The sequence below is a fragment of the Ascaphus truei genome, chromosome 5 (assembly GCF_040206685.1).
Source record: "Ascaphus truei isolate aAscTru1 chromosome 5, aAscTru1.hap1, whole genome shotgun sequence".
NCBI classification, from domain to species: domain Eukaryota; kingdom Metazoa; phylum Chordata; class Amphibia; order Anura; family Ascaphidae; genus Ascaphus; species Ascaphus truei.
The window spans coordinates 125,191,717-125,218,513 of record NC_134487.1 but is presented as its reverse complement, the minus strand read 5'-3'; the positions used below and the strand labels follow the sequence as shown (position 1 = coordinate 125,218,513).

Here is a 26,797-nt window from a genome sequence, read left to right as displayed (position 1 = left end):
GGGTAATCCTCTGGCATTAACCTTCATGTGTGATAATATGCTGGTTAGTCTGAAGAATAATTGCTAAGATTCGAACAACTGAGAATTGAACATTCTGGGTGTTATGTATAAAGCGTCTCTATAAGTGATTTTGTCGTAAGACAGACGGACAGAAGAATAACAGGTTAGTGCATCTCCGTTTCAATCTATAAAACTATTTTTTACGTGTTGTGCTGTGTGTGTCAACATCTGGTTAACAAAATCAAAATTGACGTTAGGGGTAGAATTACAGGCACAGTTTGGATTTATGCACACATACAGTATGTTAAATTCTGCCCCACTGTGCATTACTGACCCTGTCATTTGGGAATGATTTCTTATATATACTTGAAATTTATGGTCATAAGTATTTTTTCCAAACAAAAAACCTTTATGAGCCTGTGGGAAATGAAATACAGTATTGTTCATGTGATGTGCTAGCATGCTCATATACTGGTCAGACTACCAATACGAAGCATCCATGTGCTTTATATTTGTAATTGAGCTAAAAGTAAGCAGAACTTGCACATGATGCATTACATTGTCTTGGGAATAGAAAGAGAATACAAGTTCTCCTTTGACTGGGATTGTGTCTATACCATTCTCTCTCAGTAAGCACTATACATTGGAAACACTAAATACAAATAACCAGGGCTCCCAACAGTTTTCCCATGGCCCAGGACTTGAGTCTCCATTGGGGCCCCAGGTTGTTAAGTAGTGGGAGGTGTCTGCTTCCCCTTCTGTTGGCGACCCTGCAAATTTCTTATTTCTCACACAATCCTCCTCTCTATCTCTTTCCCTCTCACACACTTCCCATATATCCCTCTTCCCTTATCTTCTCCTCTTTCCTTCACTGCCCCTCCCTCTCACTCTCCACTTTCTCACTCTTCCCCCTCTTTCTCTCACTCTTCCTCCCATTTTCTCTTACTTTCCCCCTCTCTCTCTTCCCCCTCTCTCTCTCGCTCGCACTCATTCGCCCACCTCTCTCTCTCCCCACTTTCACCCCCTTTCACTCCCTTCCTCCGTCTCTCCTTCTCCCCCCACCTCTCACTTTCCCCCTCTCTCTCTGCCATCCCCCCCCCCATATAACATACAGTACCAGTGAAATTGCCCACCCTTACTTGCTTTATGAGCTCAATTACATTGAGCATAGAAATATATGTTTTGTTGCTTTTGTTTTTTTCAAAATCAACATCTTAATTACGTGCGGGTGTGTTTTTTTCAATCCTACTTTCAGGAGGCCCACAGTTTGTAAAAGCTTAGATGTTGCTGGACTCACAAAAGTACTAATAGGGGGAATACTGATTGAGCAGGCAGGTTCTTGGCAGGACAGTTAGCAGACAGCACACTACAAGCATCTCCAGGCAATTACTTCCAACAGAATAAATGATCAAAAGAATATAAAATCCAAGTAAACCCCACACAAGGCTGTTGGGTAGTTGGTGGCGAGGCATTCCATGTGTTTCCTACACTGGCGACACACTTTATTCGAGCTTGGCTAGTCCCACGAATTCGGGTATACCCGGGTGTATTGAGGTTTGTGACTGTTTTCTGCCCGAGTGCATTGAGTTATTTTCCGGCAGGGATTGAAGCATTTTATTCCCGCTGGCTGCAATACTGCACAGTACATATATATATACTGCATTACAATTCATGAATTTACTGCACCGACACACTTTATTCGAGCAAATACCCAGTATGTACCTGGCAGATACCTGGAATGCGCCGCTCCTCACCTCTGACAAGCCCCGTTGCGTTTGCCTTCCCAGCCTGGGTTCATGCCTGGCTGACGGGCGGCTGATCTGTTAAATGATAATGATTAGGATTTAATAGGCTGCAATGCTTCGCGTGTCTACCAGATGGCATAAATTCATGAATTGTAATGCAGTATATATATATATTGTGCAGTATTGCAGCCAGCGGGAATAAAATGCTTCAATCCCTGCCTGGAAAATACCTCAATGCACTCGGGCAGAAAACAGTCACAAACCTCAATACACCCGGGTATACCCGAATTCGTGGGACTAGCCGAGCTCGAATAAAGTGTGTCGCCAGTGTATGCCATCTGGTAGACACGCGAAGCATTGCAGCCTATTAAATCCTAATCACTATCATTTAACAGATCAGCCGCCCGTCAGCCAGGCATGAACCCAGGCTGGGAAGGCAAACGCAACGGGGCTTGTCAGAGGTGAGGAGCGGCGCATTCCAGGTATCTGCCAGGTACATCCCGGGTATTTGCTCGAATAAAGTGTGTCGGTGCAGTATGCACACCAGAAGCAAAGGCATTGGTTAGTTAGTACAGGAAAACCCCACAAGTAGTTGCCAGGTTACCTGTAATACTAGAAAATCTGGTACCCCGAATGCACTTCTTGTGTTATAACTTCATTATATGCAGGGTTGCCACATTCTATTGAAGGCTAACCCGGAGACTTTTTGCAATAAACATTTTTACATTTATTTATTTATTTTATTTATATATTTATTTCGGCATCTCCTGACATCATCTCCCCCTGCAAGGTCCAGTCAGTATAGCTCCGCAAATTGAATGTCGCGAGTTGCCATGACAATGTGATGTCACAGTGTCACGCGGCATCAAGTTGCCATGACAACGGGATGCCTTTTAGCCCCGGCGCTTCACGTGATGCCCTGTTGTCATGGCAACGGGGTGCCGTGATGTCACGTAGCATCCCGTTGTCATGCCAATGTGGCACCATTTCATGTCGCGCAGCCATCTTGAAGGGATTTGCAGGGGACGATGCAGCGTCCGGAGATATGTGACCAAAACCCGTAGTCAAACCCGGAGTGGTAGCAACCCTGATTATATGCCATGTGGTAAGGGTTTAAAGAGACATTGATTTTTAAAGTAATCCTGGTAAATAACCATGTCCATTACATTTTGTATGCTGAATGTTCTCCCCAACACTTTCATTATAGTGTGGTAAAACTCAGCTGCTGTGTATTCATTTACCCCATTAATGCTAAAGGGAGAGGCTGAGCAATCCATTGGTGGAATAAATAAACGTTAAAACAATTCACTTAATAAGCAAGCTGTCATAACACACAAGAGCAATAATACAAATAATAATAAAAAACTGTTACTTCCTTATTGACATTCTTTTGCTGTATCCTGACAGCTAATTAAACCTTTAGTTCTAAGCAATCTGACTATATGAACAGTAATTATTGGCATTCAGTGGCAAAAAGCAGAAAACAAAGCATGCAAATTATAGTACTTTGATGTGAAATTGAACATTGCATTGAATTATCAGTCCACCTACTACAGCCTTATTAAAGTGGTAATGATCATGTACCAGCTCTAGCCAGCTGCACCTGTCTCAGGTTCACATCAGAGTTTTAAGTTTTCTTCTTTATTTAAGAAACCATACAGATGGATGATAGAATGAATGGATACAAAATCCAACTGTTTGGCTGACCTAACAACGATTATATGATTTGGAAAATGGAATAGCTATGTAAGTAAAAAATGTAAATCATTGACAGCACTGGTTATTAAACCTTTCCACGATTACTATACAGTATCTGAATACAGCTCAACCACTTATAACACTGTGCTTGGGGTCAAAGAATCACATCGCGCTATAAGCGGATCGCGTTAGAAATAATGTACAATTGTATGCATTGTACAATAAAGTATTTAAGAAACCAATAATCGTGTAGTAAAGTATTCATAAATATGAAAATTGGGAGCCACGCTTGCATCGCTTTATAAGCGGAATCGCGTTGTAACGGATCGCGTTATTCCGAGGTTGAGCGGTATATTCAATAATCCCCAAATAGAAGTGCTTTAGCCAATCCAAGATGTTAAATATATGCTAACTTAACAGTGTTGAAATAATAAACTTGTATTAATACATTGAACATTTCAAGTTTGCTTTTTATTGTGCCAGAGGGCAGTTAGTCTCACATTGAACGTGTCACGCTGCTATGACTGGTGAACCCTAAGAAAAGTTTTGAGAATAAATATAAAAACTAGAGATGTGCTCCTGTCCTGGTGTTTTTGTTTTTGGTTCTAAATATTTGGGGCATTTTGGTTTTCACTTCAATTTGTTCAAGGTCAATTTGTTTGGTTTTGGTTCTGATTTGGCATCATTAAATATTATTAAAAAAAAAAAAAAAAATATATATATATATATATATATATATATATATTCATTACATCATAGAATTACAATAAAATACACATTTGCATTACCATAAAACAGGAACAACCAAATCATTATCAAGACATTAAAGTTGTGGCCCAATTACCTGGTGTTTCTCTTTCTAATTTTTTTTGGGGGGGTTTTGTTTTTCTAGAAAAAATACATTTTAAAAGGATTTTGGAATGTAAGGTTATGGTAGGTTCGGATTTCACAAACACCAAAAAAAAAAAAGGTATCTGGTTGACAGTTTATCGAAATAACTTTGTTTGGAGACCACATGATTTAATGTTGTTTCAATGCATTTAAAACAAATTGTCTTAAAATGTAAACAACATGGTTTTCTATTACTGTACATTTGCATCCAACATTGTAACAGTAAAAAGACAGCAGGACTTGTGTACTATACTGTAGGTGTCAAACTCACTCTCAAAGAGGCGAAGTGCAACAGCAGAAGACCTGATTAGAGATGCATACTTAGCTAGGTATTTTGGTTTTGCCTCTACAATATTTTCAGGTTGTGGTTTTGGATAATGGCAAAATATGTGAAATATTTCTTGTTTCTTCCAAATGTGCTCTATCCCATCTTCATTCTTCTATTGATTTAATTCAATTGTTATTTTCCGGCCAAGGCAGACATTGGGGCCTATGCACTAAGCTCCGTTAATTAGCGCTGAAATGGGTTATATCGCTCGGCCGCAAAAGGCTGAAGCCATAAGCGCTATTCACTAAGGCTGTTTGGCGCGTTTACGGCCTGCTTTGCCCAAAAGGGCCATAGCGTGCGATCACCTTCTTCACCCCCCTGATATCGTGCTTAAAGTTATTTAGCACGATAACTATTATAAACAAAGTAGCCAGTAAGAACTGCATGGAGACGCTGCGTCTCAAAGCACGGCTCTTACAGGCGATCGTGCTGTACAATATGATTTTTAATACTAGTGTACATGAGCAGGGGGTCTCCTGAGCTGAACCACATTGGTTTCAGGTCCGAGGACCCCCTACTTCAGGAGATACAGGCCCCGTTATGGGGTGCCGGTATCCCCTGCAGAATTTAAATGTCCCGGTCACGTGACACATGTATGGATGGTGTGGCAGCAAACAGGTAAACAAAGATATTTTTTCTAAGTCCAGCTTCTTTTGCGCCTGCCTTTAGCTGGCGCGTTTTGTTTGGCGCGTTTTTTAAGGCCGATTCACTTAGCGCTGCTTAGTGAATCGGTAGCACTGGCAAAAATCAGCGCAATAGGCTGATCGTGCGCATTTTGCGCCGAGGGCTAAAAAATGCCCTTTTAAGACCGATAAAGCTCAGTTATCACTGCTTAGTGAATCTCACTGCACCCTTATCGGTCTTAAAGGGTACTTTGCGCTCTTAAAGCCACTTAACGGAGCTTAGTGAATGGACCCCATAGTCTTCAAATTCTTTTTGTTCTATTCCATTTATTTGAATCTTTGCTAACTACACATTTTTTTATTTAAATATATATATATCAACAGGAAGGAAGTCTGCAGCAGTCACTGGGGTATGGTATCAAAAGTATAAATTTATTACAACAAACACAACAGATATACTATGAGTAACGTTTCAGACCTTATTCTCCTTTCTCAAGCTCTGTTTTGCTAGATGTAATTTGCTAGATGAAATAAAAGTTATACTTTTGATACCATACCTCAGTGACTGCTGCAGACTTCCTTCCTTTTGCTATACTTTATCTGGTGCGGGATGGTGAACCTGGCCACACTGCATGCACCCTGTTGCTAGTGTAGCCCTCTTTCTTACGCTCTAGAGTGACTATGGGTATTGTGTACACATACCTGTGGCTCCAGGAGATCTGAGCCTCCGCTAGCTGGGAGCCTGGGGTAACAACTATCTTATTGGCAGCGCCTCCACTTACCCAGGATCCCCATCATGTAAGATTCCCCTGGGCGAGAACAATAGCAACACACATATGATTGAAACTGTTTACTGTAACACATAAATGAACCCATATACCACTATCATAGCAATAACACATTCGCTACTCATACTATCCTTATAACACTAGTGGCTCGGCCACTCTCCTAATGAGTAATGTCACTGTCCCGTCACCGCGTGCCGCCACACCGTGTCCATTGTGACATAGTCCAAAGATGTTGTGCAGCTTTCTGCCCCGTTTTAGGTCAGAAAGTGCAGGAATTGTGCAAAATGATCCATTCCACAGCTTCACATTAACTCAGGCTGGTGGATGGAAAATCCAGACCACAGATTACAATGTGTCTAGTTCTCCCTCACCTGCTCTCCTAATCACTAGCACAGGTATTTAGAGCAGAGAGGTTTGCATGTCACTCTCTCTTCTTAGAGCCTGGAGACTGGGGGTTTCGCTGCTCCCCTGCATCCAGTTCAGGGTGGACGGCCCCTTCAAGTAACACAGTACCAGAGGATTTGCCTGGACACTTGGGACCGAGTTCCCACCATGAATAGATAAGACAAACACATGTTTATTGCTGTATCTAAAAGACTGTATGCTTTATCTAGTGACCCTAAATGAGAGGGCATTGTTTTTAAGCTGGGGAACCAGGTTAGTTTGCCCAGCAGCAGTTAGAGAGGCATGATCCTGTTTGTTGTATAATTAACCCTAGAAGACTGTGTCGGGAAGAACCCAGACAGACGTAAGCGCTACAAAAGAGGGGCGTTTGTCACACCATGTACTGTATTTGTATATAGGCTCACTCCTTTGGCCACTCCACTTAGTGTCCCCAAAGAGTGTCTCCTAAGGCGGGATCAGCGCCTGTTGACCGGTGTTGGTGCATTTTATTAATTACCTTCCGGTCACTGCGGTGACCAGTGACAACTTCAAAAAGGATCCGCAGATCCAGCGCAGTCTGTCCGATGTCACGATGCTCAGCAACCTGTTCCCAGATGACAAGCAGTAACCCGGACTCTGCACACTTTGTCCCTATCTGTCATACAGTAAGGAATGTCGCTAGCACTACAGGGCGTCCCTGCAGCACTGCAACCTACGGTGACTCAGGGAATCTCTTAAGGCCCTCAGGGAAGATCTAACCTATGCAGGTGGGTAACTGACCCCCTGCACCCACACTACCTATTCCCTTGCTCCTCCGGTGCCCTCTGACTAGCGTGGTCTCTCCCCCTTGCTTCCCTTTCCTGCCTCCCGCTCATCCAGCCCTCCTATTGGCTCCCCTGTGTCAGGTGACTCCGCTAAAGCTCCTGGGAGTTGTAGTTACTGGTTGAGCCTATACCTTATTGGCCAGCCGTTCGCGCGCTTGCACCGCGCATGCGCGACCTCTCTCTGCTTCTAACATCACCCCCCGCTATTGCGCAACAACATGGCGGCGCCCTATGCTATCGGGCCACCGCGGAACCTCAACACTTCTTCTGGGACGCGCTGCAGCAAGGGAAACAAATAACACATCCCCTTACATTCTCCCCCGTGGAATCCAACGTCCCCACTTGGGAACGTAACCATAAAATATTTACACATTTCTGTATACTCAACATGAGGTTATACATTTCACTGACCATGCCAATTACAGATCTCACTTTATGGCAAGCCCACTGCTGAGCCTCATAATGGGGTGCCCCGAATTGATCGTAAGCCATCCTCATTGGAGATTGACCAGCTCGTTGGTTTCTGCGAAGCTGCTCTTCAGCTACTTCCTCAGTAGAGTAACAGGTCTCAGTTGGCACTTCAAATTCTGCCCTTGAGGGGCTCAATATGTCTACACAGTCTTTTTGGGGCACAAAGCACGGGCTCTGCGGGTCTAGTGGCTGGCTCACTGGAGTCAGCGTATCTGTTGTTGGACCAAGGGACCCTTTACACGTAGCTCCTTCGGGAGATGCCCCCGCAGTCGGAAGTCCCCTTTGAGAGGTTCCTTCCATAGGATTCTCAGAGGTGGCATTTATTACATTCTCTGGGCCATCCTCTGTACTATCAGCTTCTCCGTCAAGTGAAACAGTGGGCACTTCCAATTCGTTATCCCCTACTTGAGGTATAGGGAGGAGATGGTTTCTATGCCATACCTTTACCCGGCCTTCGGAGTCTCTGATGCGGTATACCAAGAGGCCAGGCATCTGGGATTCCACCTCATACACACCATCCCTCCAACAGCCGGCCAGTTTGTGCTTTCCAGGAATACCCAAATTGCAGAGGAGAACTGCGTCCCCTGGGCGGATTTCTTTATGTCACACCTTGTGATCATAACGCCTTTTATTACTTGCATTTAATTGCGCCGCTGCCTTTTCGGCCAGTTTGTATGCCTGCTGCAAGCTGTCTTGTAATCTCTGCAAATATCGAAAATGCGTCCTATTGGATACCCAATCGGTAGATATCCGTAGTCGCACATCCAAGGGCAGCCGAGCTTCTCATCCAAACATTAGGAAGTACGGAGTATAACATGTAGACTCATGTCGAGTACAGTTGTAAGCATGCACTAACGTCTCTACGTGCTTACTCCACTCTGTCTTCTGTGGGCCTCTCAGGGTGCCTGTAACAGGGGAGTTATCCCTGTTCAGGAAATATGCCACTAATCCAGCAGTGTGGTGGTTAACTGCTGGTAGTCAATTAACAAACACCACCTGCCTGATTAGGTTGCTTAGAAAAGCCTGCCTTTGAGACAGGAAGAGAGATTGTGCCTGACTCTCACAACGCGTGAGACTGACATGGGGACAGACGTCTTGAGCCTGCCAGAACAAACAGCAGATCTGCTTTCAAGACAGAGGGGATACTTCTAAACCTGAATGCTGACAAACCCTGAGGAAAAAGTAGCAACCCAGGAACAGAGAAGACTTTCCCTCCTACTACAAGGAACAGATAAGACTTTCCTTTATAAGACTTTTTATATCTACTCATTTCATGATATATGTTTGGGGCTGGGAGACATGCTTATCTAAAGGGATTTGTGGACTGCACTAGAAATACTCCCAAGTGAATAGAAGCTTTGTTTACCCCTTGTTTGGATGGTTTCCTGATGTTAAGGAAACATGCGCAATAAAAGCCTTATTTAATTTCCCCATAACCAGTCTCCCTTGCATACCTCTGTGAGCGTCCGCCTACATATGGTCGTCAGAAGTGGGACGAGAGGTGGTTCTTGACGTTAGAAAGGACCCGAAGATTGCCTTTTTTTTTTTGTGCTTTTTGCCTACAAACAGCCTGACCAAAGGATCTCATGCAGCAGAGACAGAGTTAAAGGGATACACACCCATGCAGGAAATCTACACTGCACGGAAACTCACAAAACCACGGATGGACTCTTTTCCCCAATCCCAAGAGGAGAGAGAGAGAGACTGCTGAAGCAGGTAAACCTTATTTGCCTATCACAATAAAGTGTAATATGGTCATTGAAATAGGGGGTTTGCCTTCAAGCCATAGTCAAGGTTCAAGAAGTGAGTTAGCCCTTAAAAGGGATAGGTGTTTGTTGTTTTCAAATGTTTAGCTGAAGCAGTGAATACAGATGGTGACCCACGAGCCGTACTGATTCTGCAAGTAAAGGCTGCCACAACGCATAGGACTACCACTTGTGAATGGAGTATATGCAGAAAAGTGTGAAAATTGATGCAAGACTGTGCTGAAGCAGGGGAATTTTCAGTAAACAAGTGCTGAGGGTAAAATTGCCCTACTGGGGAAAAAGGAATTGCTGAGCTGTGTAAAAGGTATCCCAAAGTGTGAAGAGTGAATGCCATAATACCCAAAGTTGAGACTGAACTCAAGCAGAAAACCACATTATTTGGCTGAAGCGGAGGGATTGCACCTAGCAAGTAAATGGTGTAAAGCAAACAGAAGTTTTTACCTAGCAACTGCACACCCCGTATACCTAATGAGAGAAAATGCGTGCACAGTACTGCTGATATTGTAAACTTACCCAAGAGAGAAAAAGTCTACAGAGATGCCTGTGAGAGCTACGACCTCTACAAGCACAATATGCCCACCTGTAGGACTACCACAATTGGGGGTTCTAGCAAATACAGTGGCAACAGCTGCAATAGCGCCTCCTGAGGTCAGGAAGAAAATTACACCTGATAGCCCCAAAATGGAGGACAAGATGCAGCATTCCTGTAATGAACCCTACCCCACGGAAGAGGAAGACATCTCTTACGGGGAACCCTAACCGAGTCATACCCACAAAACACCCCAAGAATGGTGGGGGTGCCTGAACTTGGCACGAACCGAAAAGACCGCTCTCTATGGTGACGAATATGGTCGACAAGAGAAAAAGCGGGAGCAGAAGATCACCAAATATTTCTGTCAGCTAAAGCAACTACAAGAAAAGCCTGGCGTATACAATGAAGCTGCTGAAGTATCAAATAAAGAAGGAGACCCCAGTATTCCTGATGGGACGGAGTCATCCAAAACAAAAAGGCGGAAAAAGAAAAGCGGTTCTTCACTTACCATGGAAGGAACAGACACGTCCGCAGATCCTGTGGAGAAAAAGGGGGACCGAGTTGCCCTGCAGCCTAGAGAAAATGGAGAATTCGTCCCGCAGTTAACCGAATATCCAGAGGGCCCAAGGCAGAAGTCATGTACCTCAAAGAAGTGTCTGTCCGGTGCCAACAGTGAGGAACCCTCAACCAACCACCACAGGGAAGCGGAGCCGAAACCAGTGAGTGACGATCCCTTGACCAGCCCTGAAGATGCCCTGAAAAATGCCAGGCATGACTGTGATATGCTCCATGAACAATTGAAACAAAAGAAAGATGGTTACACAGAGCTACAGAAAAATAACGTGAAGCTACAGAAAGATGTGCTCACAATTTACTCTTTGCCGACACAATTGGACGATCTCAAGACTGAGCTAGATACTGCGAACGATACTATTTCCGCCATGGATGAAAAGCAGAGCCAATCTGATAAAATGATGGCTAAGCTGAAGCGGAAGTATGAGGAGGCACTGAAGCAGATGACAGTCTTTCAGCAAGAGGTTCACACTCTTCGTGTAGAGCTGAATGCCTCACAACAGGAGGTCAACAGTGTCCGGACAGCGGTGGACGTATCTCAGAAAGAAGTTCAGACACGCCGCAGAGCACTGGAAGTCCAATATCATGTTTTTGATGCAATACTGCCCCTAAGCCGTTGAAGCTGGCATCCACATGCAGAACATATTCTCGATCGGGATCAGCATAGGCCAACACCGTAGCTTGTGTTAGATTGGTCTTCAGTCCTAAGAACGCCTGTTCACAGGCAGGGGTCCATTTACCCCAAAGGGTGTTTGGGCAGTGATAGCTTTTCTCCTTGGGTCTGCAGGATACATTTTTAAGAGGTTATTCAGGATTTTAGCTTTAAGTGAGTAGCCTTCCACAAACCGGCGGTAGTAACCGCAGAACCCCAGGAAGGACTGTAGTTCCTGGACGTTGTTGGGTCTGGGCCAATTCACCACTGCCTCTATCTTCCCCGGATCGGTAGATATCCCTTCCGCTGATACAATATGGCCCACATACGCCACGGACGTGCGGCAGAACTTGCATTTGTCCATGGACAGCTTAAGCCCCTCCTGGCGGAGTCGATCCAACACCTTCAACAGTCGCTCCTCATATTTTTCCAGGGTCTTCCCGAACACTATAATGTCATCCAGGTACACCAGGCATTCTTGTGGGTTCATGTCCCCCAGCGTCTTCTCCATCAACCGGTCCATCAACCGGTCCATCAACCGGTCCATCAAAAGGTGGCCGGGGCTCCACATATCCCCTGAGGCATGCGTGTGAACTGGTAGAAACCTAACAGGCAGATGAAAGCTGTTATTTCTTGATCTTCCAAGTCCATGGGTACCTGATAGTACCCAGACCTCAAATCCAGCACGCTGAACCACTTACTCCCAGACATGGCGTTCAGGAGGTCCTCGATGCGCAGGAGGGTGTACTGGTGGTACAGTACGATTGTTCAATGTCCTATAGTCCTCACATAGACGTACGGTCCCATTCTTTTTGCGTACTACTACAATAGGTGTGGCATAGGGACTTTGTGATCCTTGAACAATACCGGCTTCTTCCATTTCGGATAGTAGCCTCCTCACCTCTTCCACATCTCGGGGTGCTATGCGGCGGGACCGTTCGTGGAACGGTGTTGTGTCGTTCAGTCGAATGGTATGTCAGGCACTGAGACAGCACCCCACGTCCATATCACTTATGGAAAACACCTCCCGTCGAGTTTCCAGCTTGGTCTGCAGTCTCCCCTTCCATTCCTCCGTCGACGGCAAGTCTCCGAAGTCAAACGCCAACTTTGGAGTTACTGCATGGATGGTGGCCACCGGGCGTCTACCTGCTGCCTTCTTCTCAGGGGTCACCGGATAGATTCGACCCAACGGCTGCCGGTGGTCAATGCACATGAGGTAAGGAGAGAGGTTTCTCACGTATACCCGAGTTTGAAATGGAATTTTTCCCGACCACTTATTTACCGAGGCCAACACTTCGTAGCCGAGTCGCTGGTCATCACGTATCGTACTTTCCAATGAGAATAGTCGATCCTCCAGACGTCTGGCAGGGTAATGACATGCCGCAACCATCATTCTTCCTTCCCCGGGAGGAATCTCGGTCAATCCACACTCTTGTTTATACAACATCCCATGCTCCTCTTCGGTCGCAATCCTACCGCAAGCCTCTTGTAACGCTGGGCAAGTAGCTAGAGCCAGCAACGGTAGTTCACCCACTTCCAGCAAGTACATGCGGATCACAGCTTGTACGATGTTTGTATTGGTCCCCCTGATTATCGGGGCGCTGGGATGATCCTGGGGTTCCGGGCATACTAACGCTTCCACCTCCATGGGATGATGCTTGTCAGTGTTCGACTGGGGAATATCCAGGTGTACTTTCACCACTCCATCAATAGGGTAGTCTTCATGGCTCAGCCCTCTCAATCTCAGGGAGTCAGCGGATAGTAGCGGCAGCCGATGCAGATGTTGATCGTAGAAGGGTCGATACACTATGGTCACCTGGGACCCAGTATCCATTAGCACAGAGGCATATATACCCTCAATCACCACCTTGACAATGGCCGCCAGTCCAATTCGGCTATTCGTTGGGGACTGGCCCGCCACTTCACTGGCTTGAGGAGTACACAGCATAGACTTGGCCGGTTGGGACGCCGTTCTCCGTAGGGAGGGGCAGTACGCTCGAATATGCCCCATCTTTCCACAGGCGTAACACTGGTGGTGGCTGCGGGAGGGACTATCTCGGAAGGTCGTAGACGTTCGTCCCGAAGCGGGCACTCCCGGGCAGCCGCAGGTTCCTCAAAGTCCTCCTTTTCCGGGTTCACATCCCCATCCGCCTCAACTTTAGCTGCTGACTTCTTAGCTTCTTTGGCAACCACTCCCGTCTTCTTTCCTGGGGTCAAGTCACGCCCCAACAGCACAGTCTCATGTGCCTGCACTCGATCCATCAGGTCATCAAATGTCAGGGCTTGTCCCAGCACTAGACAGCCACTGACTCGTACGGACACCGGATGCAGCGGAAGAAGTCCCCTCAGCAATTGCGTGGTGTGCAGTCCATTGGCATCCACCTTTTGCACCACCTTCCTCCTCACCTGAGTCCACAGATCCAAGTGCAGACGCCTAAGAAAGTCAGACACCATCTCTCCCTCCTTCTGAGCCAGGGCATGAAACTTGGCCATCAGGGCAAACGCATCCACGGGAATCCCATAGGCCTTGGTGAGGGCGTGAATGATGCCCGCTGTATTGGCATCAGAGTGGTCGTCCCGGTAGCAGTGCACCATGTGGGAAGCTGGGGGTCGCAGACATTCGATTATGCTGCCTTCGTACGGCATCCATGCAAGACCATTCAGGAAGTACCTTTTCAGCATGATCCAACCATTCTTCAAAGCCGACTTCTCCCAGAGGGGTTGGTTTGTCGCCAGAAAACGCCTTCAGCTTCCGGTATTGATGAGACTGTGTAGATTGATGTATAGCCTCTGCTAGCACAGGAAGGGACACATTATCAGACAGGCTATTCCCAGCAGGGGCATAGGCATCCAGTATAGACATACTGCTTCTACTTAGCGCCGGCCGAATGGTGGAGGGGGTTAAAGAAGCGCCTAAACCCATTGCAGCGGGCCACCAGGGATTCATACTGCTCTCGGGGGTATGGAAAGGATTGGTCATTGTTGTGCTTGATGGGCCAGGGTATTCCCGTTGTGGCGTAGAGGCAGCCAGGGGTTCTGCTACCCCCACCTGTACCAGCGAGCAATGGATGCCTGGAGCTTCGGGCAGAATTAATATTGAGGAATGGCTTCAGGGCATATGTCCCGGTCTGTAACGAATAATATTTTACGCCAGTTCTGTTCCCTGTCATAATAATGGTCTACCACTAGGGCAGTGTCCAGGAACGGAAGTTTCCTTACTTGATCAGTCACGGTGCCAAGGGCGGTGGCGGCAGGGACGTGTCCAATTGCAATTGCACAGGCCAGCGGAAGCTGGTGCCGCTGGGCCCACTTACGCACCTGGGGCTGTGAGGGCACAAACATGGCGGAAACAAAATTAGAGCACAGTTGAAGAAAAATATAGGGCACCCCAGGTCTGAGATCTCAGCAGCGCCTCCAAATGTAGCCCTCTTTCTTATGCTCTAGAGTGACTACGGGTACTGCGTACACATACCTGTGGCTTCAGGAGATCTGAGCCTGCGCTAGCTGGGAGCCTGGGGTAACAACTATCTTATTAGCAGCGCCTCCACTTAGCCAGGATCCCCATCGTGTAAGATTCCCCTGGGCAAGAACAATAGCAACACACATATGATTGAAACTGTTTACTGTAACGCAAAATGAACCCTTATACCACTATCATAGCAATAACACATTCGCTACTCATATTATCCTTATAACACTAGTGGCTCGGCCACTCTCCTAATGAGTAATGTCACTGTCCCCACACCGTGTCCATGTACTGTATTTGTATATAGGCTCAGTCCTTTGGCCACTCCACTTAGTGTCCCCAAAGAGTGTTCCCTAAGGCGGGATCAGCGCCTGTTGACCGGTGTTGGTGCACTTTATTAAATACCTTCCGATCACTGCGGTGACCGGTGACAACTTCAAAAAGGATCCGCCGATCCAGCGCAGTCTGTCCGATGTCACGGTGCTCAGAAACCTGTTCCCAGATGACAAGCAGTAACCGCGACTCTGCACACTTTGTCCCTATCTGTCATACAGTAAGGAATGATGTGGCTAGCACTACAGGGCGTCCCTGCAGCACTGCAACCTATGGTGACTCAGGGAAGGCCCTCAGGGAAGATCTAACCTATGCAGGTGGGTCACTGACCCCCTGCACCCACACTACCTCTTCCCTTGCTCCTTCCGTGCCCTCTGACTAGAGTGGTCTCTCCCCCATGCTTCCCTTTCCTGCCTCCCGCTCATCCGGCCCTCCTATTGGTTCCCTGGCGTCAGGTGACTCCGCTAAGGCTCCTGGGAGTTGTAGTTACTGGTTGAGCCTATACCTTATTGGCCAGCTGTTCGCGTGCTTGCACCGCGCTTGCGTGACCTCTCTCTGCTTCTGACATCACCCCCCGCTATTGCGCAACAACATGGCGGCGCCCTATGCTATCGGGCCTCCGCGGAACATCAACACTCCTTATGGGACGCGCTGCAGCAAGGGAAACAAATAACACATCCCTACACTAGCAAAGTATTTTTTCAATTTTCTTCATTGATAATTTGTGTGCCATGGGCATCTGTTATATATATACACATATATACAATAATACTTTTTTTATTTTAGAAGCAGTACTCTACTATGAGACTCATCCACCCGGGTGCAATTCACAAGATATTAGTAGTAGGATCTAAATGAAGTAGGCACTCCAGGTCTTGTGAAAAAAAAGTTAATATTTTTATTGTGCAGAATTGATGTTATGGTTCGCTGTGGAAACTGTTTCAAGACGATACCATCTTGATAAAAGTACTATAGCAAACCGAAATGTTAATTCTGCATGTGCCTGTTTCATGTAGATCATATATAAAGATTAGTACCCTTTTGTGGATCTGGTGGGGAAACCACCCGTTCAGAACTTGATACTATGCAAAACTCATTATGTGTGGGCCAAATGCTTTTTTTTGTTTCTTTTTACAAATCTGAGTACAGAAGTGGCATAGTGCAGCACTTCAAATCTGTCTCCCTTGTGGGAGTTACTTGTGAGTCTGTTATATATATATATAAAAATATATATACAGCTCAACCCCCTTATAACGCTGTGCTTTCGGTCCAAAGAATCACATCACGGTATAAGTGGATCGCATTAGAAATAATGTACAATTGTATGCATTGTACAATAAAGTATTTGTGATACCAATAATCGTGTTGTATAGTGTTCATAAATACGAAAATTGGGAGCCATGCTTGCATCGCGTTCTAAGCGGATTCCAGTTGTAACAGATCGCGTTATAACGAATCGCGTTATAACGGGTTTGAGCTACATATCATTAGTTTAAAAATATATATATCATTCGTTAAAAAAAATATTGTTGAAAGTACAGAATACTGTCAATCACAGAACTTCCTTCCACAATATAATACTAGTTTAAAAAAATGTCTGAGAAGCAACATGGTAGATGGATAAGGCAAGGTAAAGATTTGAGGCAGGGCCTCAAATTTAATTTAAACAATTAAATTTGCCTTTCAAGAACTCCCCAAGGAAATCAGTTTAAATGCTGTCTTTGTCTCCTCTCCCTATTCTCATTTCCCTCCCCCAACAAAGTACACATACACACACAAAAAAAGCTGTTTAAGGGCTGCCAAGCACCCTTCTCTTTGTGACATGCAGCATGATTCCAAGACAAAAACCATATGCTAGTGAACAGCATGCATAATATTAGGCATGAGGAATGCTTGTTGGTCACATCTCCTTCGTGCTATGGTTTTGCCATTGCTAGCAATGCAATATATTTCTTCATATATCATATACAACACCCTTTTCTTTCACTGTTATCATTACAATTTTGGGGTGGACATTTTTATTTGCACGTTTGCTGTTTTATTTCAATTTCCTTTTCTGAAAAAAAAATCCCTTTACTATAGGCCAAGAAGACAGAAAAATGTTGGTAGCTATTTGCTTGGCAATCAGATAACATTGATTTTTTTTTAATGCAACTTCACCAAAGAAAAAACAATGTACCACAGTCGCTTCTGATAAAAACTATAGTAAAATCTAAGTATTAAAAAAAAAAAAAAGAAGTACCAAAGAAATGTTTGTAATTTTTTTTACAAATGGCAAAATAATCATTGTGAATTAACTTTTCATTTGGATGGGAATCGTTTGCACACCTGTTTGAGCAAGCAGCTTTTTCATTTCTCCTTGTAAAATCACAGTAAGTAATCACATGCCAGAACTAAAGTTGATTTGTGTAACACGAAGAGAAGTTATTGGTAAGCTAACACAAGTCCTGGTTTACTTATGAATGAGAAGTAAGGCCTTTTCCTGTGTAAGAAGGCATCTTTCAGAAAAGCACTGCTTAGTAAATATGGGTATATTCACTCATTCTCTCAGGTGCGCCTTACATACACGATAAGGTCCTCAGGGCAATGATTCCTTTTACATGCAGTACTGCACATAGGCACATAGGTTGATTATTAGTTATGAGGATGGTTCGTTTGTTCCTACCTTGGCTTTGTACATTTTCAGTTCCAGCGCTTTAAAGTCCATATGGTCAATTAATGATCTCATAAAGGAGCTGTAAAACATTGAAAAAATAGGTAAAGAGCGCGTCCCATTTTGACATACAATTATATGTTTACTTGAAAAATGAAGATGACCTTCAATTATAATTTTGTACTTGTCTAGTTGACTGGAAAATCTTTAAATACAATGTTCTTATAGAATAGCCCATAGAATAAAGAAGTAGTGGCGATTTTGTGACCACACAGGGCTGTTATTGCTGAGCACCTGTGGCATCTACAAGTACCCAGAGTGCACCTTCACTTACACTTATGATATAAGTATAGTATAGTCTCCATATATAGCTGTATCAAAGAAAATCCACTCATAGTCATCAGCAGTGTTCGACAAACCTATACATTTGCTCGCCCCGGGCGAGTGGATTTAACCCCCGGGCGAGTAAATATTGACCCAAGCAGCACACGTTTGGTACTAGGTGGCGAGTAGATTTTTTTGTGTGGCGAGTAGATTTTTTGGTGATTTGTCAACCACTGGTCATCAGTGTTAAAAGTTGAGAAAAAAAAACATTTTCCCCATTGCTCCTATGCTGATTGTAAAAGAACGCCACAGATTTCATGTTTGTTGGAGTGTAGACTTTGCTAACCGCTGCTCACGTTAATTTAGACAAGATAGAGTAAAATACACAGATTTGTTTCTCCGTTTCTTGTTTTAATATTCTGATATAGGTGTAGCTAGACTGACCTTCCCTAGCCACAGCAAAAAAAATTTTTTGCCGCAGCTCCAAAGATGGCAAATGCCAACACATGCAGCCACCCCGCTGTTGTAGGATATGTCTGCGAAGATTGAAATCTTCAAAGATGAACCTTCAGCTTGTGCTAAAAATCAGTGGAAGTAGACAGGTCTGTATCTGTAACACTGCCATATCCCATTTTTTGACTCCGGATGTAATTCACGGCCCTTTTTCACGGCGCTTTTTCTGGCGAGAATACTGTTATTACTGCTGTGTGGTTGTGTTTTTACTGTACATGTTCCCGTGTGAAGACATCCTGCCAACGCTGGGATCCTCACGGGTGGAGGCGCTGCACCGTGCACCCCAAGCTCCCCAAAGTGGAGACCCAGGTCAATTGTGAGCTGACAGATTAGCACCAGAACGCCTGTAACACACCAACCTTCCTAAGGGGGAGGTTGTTACACAAGCATGAAATAAGTTATGGTGGGTAAAAAAAAGTGACAACTTAAATACATTTTGAATGTCACTTTTTTTACCTACGTAACTTACTTAATGTGTGGTTGAAACCTATCCCAGCTTCAGTTGCAAAGCCAATATAACCATTCTCACACTGAAACACAAAAGGTCAAAATAGCGGTCTTTGGCTAAGTTTAATGGCTATGCATTTCTTTAACCCAGGCTGTGCTGAAAAGCAGCATGAGGCTCCATGTTAAAATTGATTAGAAACAAAAGGTGACACTGTGTGCTCATTTGCATGTCATTTCCCAGAATCCTTAGCTGCAGTGGAAGCATTGTACTGTATGCTAATAGATAATGGGGAAAGGCAGGGTTGCAGACCTGTCTGGGACATGTGAATGTGCTCACAAGTGATATTTTTATTTGCCATAACCATTTACAAGTGTTGGATATTGACAGTTACAAGTTGTATAAACACAAATCTAAATTACTTGCGTTTTGTATTATCTAAAACACACAACACATGCAGTATTTTTAAAAGCATTTTAACAATACAACTTAGAATTAGCCTAAAAAAAAACAATAGGACTTAAAGTAACAAATAAGGTACTGTATGCTGCAAGCTACAGATTTTTCAAATGTATTTCCTTTAGAGTTATGTACAGTGATTGTATTTATATCAGAAATAGATTTTTTTAAACAACAGCCCATGGATTAGACTCAGAGATAATTGACTGATAACTTTAATATGACCAGAGTATGCATAATAGTGCAAAAAAAGCACAGCCCACTGACTGTCACAAATAAAAGATGCTGATTAACTACTTCCTTTATTTTGGATTTCGCATTGATGGCACCCCCTGATAAACATGCTCCTTCCTGTCTGCTCTGCAGAATAGAAATGGGACTTATTCTAACAATAGGAAACTCCCCTCTAGAAGGATAACATAATTACAAGAGAATGGGCATGTCTAGTCTTTTAGTCGTAATAGTTGCTTAACAGCTTCTGAACATGAAGTTTCCACTTTTTATCTGGAGGAAGCATTGGGTAATTTACTGTTAAGTCCAATAATCATTTGTATTACTTTTATTCAGAATCAAAAAGTTATATACTGGATGTACTAATATATTAGACAATATGACAAATGGGTTTGGCAGATTTCAATTTTGAAACAATATTACTCTACTCTTAGTGACACATTGCTAAAATGATAACCTAGAAATAACACAGTTGAAATGACTGACCATGGCTAAAATGCTTATGGATATTTATACCCTCCAGCACAATGTTCATGTCATGAAAATGCTAGGAGCTCAAATTGTTTCCTACATATTTGCAAATGGTTTTGTAACTGTTGCTTCAAATGGGGAAAAACAATGTTCAGCTGACAGTGAACCAAACGACACTACTTACCATACAGCAGACTACAGTTAATTTAGTAAAAAGGGGGATGCCCATGTTGAGTCAGAGCTGCGTGAACCTGTGTGCTATCAGGTCCAGTCGAGGGTTGCAGAGAGTGCATGTGGCTGTAGGAGCGCTAAAGTGCAGAGTACTATAGTGCCAGACGTGAACTAGAGTTCAGGTGCCGTCGGAGGGCACCCTCAACAGCTATAAAGCACAGTGGTACCGAAGCACATTTTTGAAGCACGGGCCTGCAAGTTAGAATACAACAAGGTCCCTCACTGTGCCGGAACCATCACAAGCCAACATACTCAGAATTAACACTGATTCAAACCCGGGCATTGTTATTGGGGATTGTGTTGTATATATCTACTGTGGGTAGTGAGCCTCGGCAGAAGATCACAAGGTACCAGCATTAGAAAAGCATAAGTAAACTAGTTGTATCACCCATTCTGTGTCTGTGTTTTTCCTGCTGTCTGACTGTAGGCCACGTGTGCCCCAGTAAATTAGTAATAGGGACTCAGGCCCCCATCTCAGCAATAGTCATAAGTCTGAAAGCTAAAAGTAGAAGGGTTACATAGTTAATTTAGCTTGTTTGAGGTACAAACCTAATCTGAAACAAACATGGCATATTTAATGAGCGGAGCTATTCTATAAAAAAACTTTCCAGCGCGGGAAGACCTCTTACGGCCCATGCACTCTAATGCCCAGTAAGGTGTCTCTTGGAAGTGATGCTAAGCCATAAGACACCTTTTAGCCCATTCAACTTGACCAAAACAGAGCTTGATTGGAAAAACTGACCTGATTAAATTCAAATTGGTCAATGAAACCAAATGATTTAGTGCTATCCTTACTGCTGAGTAACGATAATTTCATCATCTTAATAGAAGCAATATACAGACCTAGGGGACTTTGCTCTTTCCTTGGTAGGAACTATTGTATTATACTGTGCCAATTACAAAGCTAAGGAAACGGTGCAATATTCTGAATTACAATGGTATATGTGTTAAGGGAACTGATGTTAGGTGCTACATCTGTACATGTAATGTTATGTATTTTATTTAGTGTTTCCTTTAGTATGCCTTTCTAGAGAGAATTCAGATGTCACCTTCCAAAACAAACAATAATTGGTATTGAAGATGCTACTCTGGCACTTTCCCCACTTTTGATGTACCTGCATACGAACTTACAGGAAGCCATTGCGCCTTTAGTGCCACAGCAGCATAACCACAGGTCCAAATGAGCTGCAAGTAGCCCAAAATGTTTTAGGGGAAATACATTTTAGGTTTAATGTGACTGGAGAAGTAGAAATCATTGGGTTCAATGAGGATAAGGCTGTTGGGGGAAAGGGATGTGAGCAAGTTAAATATTTTAGTTTTCCTAAATCTTAGGTGATAGCATCCACCCGCCCACACGTAAAATAGTGGAATAAAGGTTAGGTCGGATGTGGTCGTTTAAAACTTTTATGGAAGGGGAAATCTTGTGCAAGTCTGCCACTGCCGTGTTATACTATGTAATTCTGGATAAATGGTAATGGTTAATAAAATAAAAGAGAATTAAAAATAAAAAAAATAAAATGGAGGGTGTTTGGCAAATCTTTTTTTATTTTTTTTGTCATATCAACAGGAGGACATTGCCAGATGAATGCACTGAGGATTGGTTTGGCAGGTGAAAAAGGAAACTCCTTCCATTTCAACTTTGAGAAGTGAGGGAGGCGCTGCCACTGCCCATGCTAGGTGATAGGTTATGGTGGGTTCCTCTATAGCGGGAGAGGTGTTGCTACAGCACAATGGCAGGTGGCAGAGTTTTGTAATGTCTTCCCATGTTGATAGTGGTAGGACTAGGACCCAATGATAAATGGCAGGGTGTAGTGGTGTCCTCTCATGGTTTGTGTGTCAGTGGTACACCCCATGTATATATGTATGTATGTATGTATGTATGTTTTTATATATAAAGGACCATCAATGTACACAGCACCTTGACAAATCAAGATAATACATTACAGGGAATTATAATATAATAATTGCAACAAACATTAAATTAGACAATAGAAAAGGAAATACCTGCCCTGGAGAGCTTAGAATCTAAGTAGTGTGTTAGGAGACTTACAGAGACAGTAGGTGAAGGAGTTAATGCAGTAGATGGCAGGGCTGGACCATGATGATTGGTAAGAGTGACATGAGTGTGGGATAGTAGCGATGAGTCCAGGCTATTCAAATGCTTCATTCAAAGGGTATGTTTCTAGGCTAGACGTAAAAGTCGAGAGAGAAGGTGCTTGGTGTATATTATGTGTGAGGGAGTTCCTCATGTAAGGAGCAGTGAGGGAAAATGTTTTAAAGCAAGAGAGAGCAGTAGAGGTTGTTGAAAGGGTGAAAAGAAGACAACTATAAGCAGAGCGAGCATACAAGGATGGACATAGCGAGAAATCAATGTTGACATGTAGGAAGGAGCGAACAAATGGGGAGCCTTGAAGGTACAGTAAGAAGAAGACTTCTGTAGGTAATTCAAAACTTGATGGGAAGACAGGATAGGGAGTTAAGGAGATGTTGAGAAAATGTAACTATTCTATCTGCAGAATATTGGATACTGTAGATTGCAAAGGAGAAAGTTGTGATCTTTGAGACCTATTAGTAGTTACAATACTCCAGAAGGAAAAGGATATGTGCATGCATTCAAGTTTTTGCAGAAGAGTGACAGAGAAAAGGGGGGATTTTGGCAATGTTACAGAGGAAGAAGCAACAGGTTTAAGCTAGAGCGTGAATGGAGGAGAAGGAGGAGTCACGTGTCACACCTAGGTAACGTGCTTTTGTAACACAATGGATGGTGGCTCCTTTTACTTTGATGGAAAAAGGGGATAATGAACCAGGTTTAGGAAGAAATATGAGGAGCTCAGTTTTAGACATATTAAGTTTAAGGCAGCAGATATGGCCAAGAAGCAATAAGAGATTTTGGACTGGATTGCAAGTATGATGTTAGGGGTGGATAGATATTTATACGCATCCTCTGCATATAGGTGATACTTAAAACCAAAGAAGATGGCGAGTTCCCCAAGTTATTGTGTGTAGAGAGAAAAAGAGAGGTCTTGGAACAGAGCTCTGAGGTACACCAACAGACAGATAAACAGGGAAGAAGGACGTTAGCAAAATTGACAGAAAAGGAGTGGTGGCCGTGGTATGAGGAGAACCAGGACAAAAATCGATGTTTCGGACACTAAAAAACAATAGAATCTGAATGAGGAGAGTGGTCAACAATATCAAAAGCAGCAGAGAGATCAAGTTCAATTAAGTAGAGAAAAATTACTTTTGGATTTTGCTTCATGGAGACCATATTTTACTTTAGTGAGGGCAGGCCCAACTAAGTGAGTTTTAAGCCAAATGACAGAGGATCCAGGTAGGCATGGGAATTAAGAAAGTTGATCATGTGGGAGTACTAGGTGTTTGGAAGCAAATGGCAGGAGGGACACAGGGCAGTAGTTATTAAGGCACGTATGGTCATGGTGAGCCAAGATTATGCTTAAAGGAGGAGGGGAAAGTGTCAGAGGATAGGGAGAAGTTAAAGATATGGGTGAAAGAGGGGATTAAAGAGATAGAGATCTGATACGATATGAGAGAGAAGAGGAGAGCAGCCGGAACACTATTAACTTTGTAGCAGTAGAAAAAATCAAGAGTGGAAGAAGGAGGTTTGGGTAGAAGCAATGTCTGGTTGGAAGGGTCAAAAGGAATCTCACCGTGGATAGCATTCACCTTCTCTTTAACATGGTCAACAAAGATATGAGGAGAAGTAAAGGAAGGAAGGGAAATTGGAAGAGCAGGTTAGAGCAGGTCAGAGCAGGTCAGAGCAGGGAGTAAAACAGAAAATATGTCAGTGCTAATTATTGAGGAGAAGTAGTGCTGTTTGGCATTGGAAAGAGCAGAGTTAAAATAGGAGGAAAAAATCAGCACAAGTGCACAATTTCTTCCAGAGGCGGTCAGAGGAGTGAGTGCAATTGAGGAAGAAGTGGATAGAGTTGTAAGATTTGATAAGATTGTAAGGTTCAGAGAAAGAGAGATTAGATTTCAGGGAAGATGCCAAAGAAGAGTGGCTACTGAAACAAAGGTCTCAAGATTAGCAAGAAGAACAAGTAGGAGGATTGTAAAAGGAATAAGTGGTTTTGAATTATTTGAGGTTATTGTCAGAGAGCAGAAGAGAAGATATAGAGAAATCAGAAAGGGAACAGTTTCTAGTAAAGAGGTCTAAGTAGTGGCCATCAATGAGGGGACGGAAATCAGTACATTGGCCAAAAGAGGAGGTTAGAGAGATAAGGCACGATGCCCAGGAGACTGGGGGATCATCAACATGACAGTTAAAGTGCCCCAGCAAAAGAATGAGAGGGTCAGAGGAAAGAAAAAAGGGGAGCCAGGATTTCAAGTCAGAGAAATGCAGAGGCAAAGGATGTAGAGATAGACAGTCAGTAGATGATAGCCGCATGAAGATAGAAAAGGTAGAAAAGATGGACTGCATGAACCTTAAAGGAAGAGAATAAAATAGTTGGGAGCATGGAAAGAAGCTGATAACAGCATAAAGAGAGCATGAGACCTTCCACTCGACCCTGGCCATTAGCGCAAAGGGTGTAAGAGAGAGACCACCATGCAAGATAGCAGCATCTATACCCCCAGCATTGTCATATTATGAAAGTTAGGTTTAGAGCACAAAGACCAGTGGAGCAAGAGCAGAAGAGGTCATGTACAGCAAGAGTTTTGCTAGTCAAAGAGCAAAAATTCTATGTTGTTTACGAGGGGTACAGAAGTAACTGCAGCAAAGGTATGGAGATAGTAGCGCAGTGTTTGGGCACAAGGTGGTGGAGAACAGATTAAGAAATGTGAATAGAGGGAGACGGGTTGTGGGGAATGGAGAGAATAGAAAAGTTTACAAAAGGAGTAAGCAAACAAACAAAACAATAGAGAGGCACAGTGGGGTGCAGGTAGTAGGGTAGAGACAAAGGTATGAGAAGTGAATGACCAGATTTTAAGGTGTTTTTGTAAGAAAAAACATATTAGGGTGGGTGTAGATTAGTCTTGAGAGGGTAGTGTGCCACTCAAGTGTATCCAGAGGCTTAGAAAGTTATGCTTGGTGGAAGGTGTTTGATGCTGTCCTCTCATATAGGCAGCAGTAATACTCCCATGGTGAATGGCATGGCATGTTAGTTAAGTATAATGGATTAGCTCACCAAGCAGGTATGGCTGGAGGCTGGTGTGCAAGTTTGTTAAAACTCTGCATATACGTGGTATTGGCAAGTTCATCTTAATGTATGTATAATATTATAAATAAAATGCAATGGCTATTTTCATACACAATTGTGCTTTGTGTTTTGGAGTAAAACACAGAAAGATATGTGGGGTGGTATGGCCACAAGGCATGGGCGCAATTGGGCATTCCCGGCAGTCAGGTGAAGAATGTAAGTATTCCTTATTTTAGGAAAAGCTCACTGCCAGATTGTATGTAGTGTTTTAATTTACCCGATGCAAGGCAACACAGAGAATTATGCATAACACTTGTGATGTATATCAATAGGATTCAATATATTCACTTTGGTGGATTTTTATATAGATCAGCATTGTGTGAAAGATATATAGTACAATATGAAAGTCTCAAAGAATGAAAAAGAAAGTAAATATTGTCATATAGCAATATAAGAAGCCAACTATACCTTCAGGAAGGAAAGCAATGCCTCTTTCAGGTACATATATATTTATTTCCTATTTCTATTATGCAGCATTGTTGGCACTCTGTTAATTCTATCACACTTCTAAAGCACAGGATATAAGAGCATTTTCAAGAAATACAATTATAGCATATGGGCTGCTGAGTTATCTTAAAGCTTGCAGGACGTATTTAAAATCTGCAGGATTGTAATAATTATGACAAAATCTGTCATTTTTCACATACACATTCCAAGAATGTTACCTACTTTATAAAGTCAACTACTGTATTCCCCTAGTGATATTAAATGAAATCACATCTGTTTTTTAGTGGTCACTTCATAGTGAGAGTTACAGTCTTTATTATGCCATCTCAGCCCCTATGTTCCACATAGCTTTATTTTTTATTGGTTCATGCATGTCTGTTTAACAAACAATGAGATTGCAGAAAGTTATATATAGCACTATTAAAAACTGCATACAAGATGGACTAATTTTTGGCGGGTAATGTTGCTGGCTAAAATAGTTTGTTGATGATGAATCGCTGTGAAGCCTTTGTGATTGTTCAAGATACATTGTGGGTCAGACAAAGAACGAGAACACAAGTTTGGCTCAGGACAGCAACGGATAAAACTGTTTGGTCGAATGGCGGGCTCCTGCCGACATGACCACTTGTTGACATTGAAAGGATTTCACAACAAGTGAGCAGAAACAGAAACGATTCTGTTCTCTGAGGCTATTAGCTGCAACGTGTGGCACTGCAGCGGTCAGTACTGA

The 26,797-nt window shown here is 43.5% G+C and overlaps 1 protein-coding gene across 1 annotated transcript in view; it reads right to left on the bottom strand.

The window, feature by feature from the left end:
* Positions 1-26,797, bottom strand: part of C5H12orf42 (chromosome 5 C12orf42 homolog) — a 456,508-nt gene that overhangs the window by 1,211 nt on the left and 428,500 nt on the right. Inside the window, exon 15 of the mRNA XM_075599098.1 lies at positions 17,740-17,809. Coding sequence (XP_075455213.1) covers positions 17,740-17,809 — 70 coding nt within the window. The remainder of the gene's footprint in view (positions 1-17,739; positions 17,810-26,797) is intronic.